Below are 1662 nucleotides of genomic sequence, written 5' to 3' on the forward strand. Positions count from 1 at the left end.
ACTACAAGACACTTGGTTTGATTTTTCAGTCAGATTCAAAGAAATCCCAAAGTGGACGTTGTTGTTGTTGTTTTCTCCCAACTGTTGTTGTCATTTAGCAGGTGATGCTGAGCAGCAGCAGACTGTAAACAAGTGTTGTTACAGACCACAGCTGATGGAAACTACTCCATTAAAATTAACTGAAACACTAAAACTAAGGATATTCTGCCTATAATTACAGTTAGTTTTAGGTAGTTTTGTAAAAAGATTATACAGTTTTAGTTATTGATTTTTTTTTTCATTTTATTACAGTTTTTATTTATTTTAGTTACAAAACTGTTTTTTAGTTTCAGTTTTCGTTATTTAGTTAGTTTTAGTGAACTATAATAACCCTGAGTCCACCTGAGTCCACCTACAGGAGGACTCAGGTGGACCCAGGTGGACTCAGGTGGACCCAAGTGGACTCAGGTGGACCCAGGTGGACTCAGGTGGACTCAGGTGGACTCAGGTGGACCCAGGTGGACTCAGGTGGACTCAGGTGGACTCAGGTGGACTCAGGTCTTACCGATGTAGAAGTAGGTGAAGCACATGGTCATGAGGTTCTTGGCGGGACTGTAGTCGTCCATCTGGTAACATCTGCAAACAGAAACCATCAACAGTCCTGCAGCAGCAGCAGCTGTTGGGTCAAACAGAACCGGTTCTACTCACTCAAACAGAACCACTGCAAAGGACTGGACCAGTCTGTAGAAGGTGGCTTCACTCACACGCTTGGAGTGGCAGCGCTGACAAGCACAGATAAAACACCTGAATTTACTGATCATTTATTAAAGACGAACTCAAGCTGAAGTTTTCTGAGTCACAGACTCTGAGCTGCACAAACTCACCACATTTAGCTGCTTTAAAACTAACAAAGATTATTTTTACTCCTTATTTTCCAGGTCTGGGACTCACCTGAGCGCTGACGTATTTGGCGAACCACTCCCTGCCTTTCCCGTTCTCTCCGCTGCACAGCTCACCAAACTTTGCCTTCTCCTCCTGGTCGAAGTCGTCCCTGAAAGAAAAACAGAAACACAACGTCTCAGAGGACAGATTCTGTCATTTTAGAGGTGATTTTATTTAAACTCATCTTAGATTTCAGACCTCACTCTGTAACCGTCTGAGTTTTGGGCCGTGTTTAAAAAAAAAATCAGTTTCAGAGAAAACATGATGGCAGGAATAATCCAAGAGAAACGAACAGAGAAATGTTACAAAAAGAAATGATGAGACAGAAATTATAAAGAGAAATGATCGAACAGAAAGGATCAATGAGAAATGATCAATAAAAATGATAAAAGGAAAGTGATCAAAGAGAAATGATGAGACAAATGATAAAATAGAAATTATAAAACAGGAATGATCAAAGAGAAATGATCAATAAGAAATGATAAGGATAAATGATCAAAGAGAAATGCTGAGTCAGAACTGACAGAAGACAGACAGGATCAAACAGATCGATGGTGAGACAGGTGAGTGACCAAACGTTAAATCAGCAGGTGAGTTCACATGAGCTGTTTGTGAAGTTACACAGTCAGAAATTACCTCCAATATTTATGTTTTATTTAACCTTTTATAAGAAAAAAAGAACAGATTTATTTTTAAAGTCAGTTTTTCACCATATGATTCATACATTTATAAATGTCATAG

The 1662-nt window shown here is 39.2% G+C and overlaps 1 protein-coding gene across 1 annotated transcript in view; it reads right to left on the reverse strand.

Moving 5' to 3' along the window:
• Nucleotides 1-1030, reverse strand: part of kiaa0513 (KIAA0513 ortholog) — a gene marked incomplete at its 5' end in the record, with an annotated part of 9476 nt that extends 8446 nt beyond the window's left edge. The window contains 3 exon segments of the mRNA XM_014030911.1: nt 545-615; nt 688-761; nt 931-1030. Of these exon segments, the coding sequence (XP_013886365.1) occupies nt 545-615; nt 688-761; nt 931-1030 (245 nt within the window).
• Between the last annotated feature and the right edge of the window lie 632 nt (nt 1031-1662).

This window comes from Austrofundulus limnaeus, unplaced genomic scaffold (assembly GCF_001266775.1).
Source record: "Austrofundulus limnaeus strain Quisiro unplaced genomic scaffold, Austrofundulus_limnaeus-1.0 Scaffold1139, whole genome shotgun sequence".
Taxonomy (NCBI): Eukaryota; Metazoa; Chordata; class Actinopteri; order Cyprinodontiformes; family Rivulidae; genus Austrofundulus; species Austrofundulus limnaeus.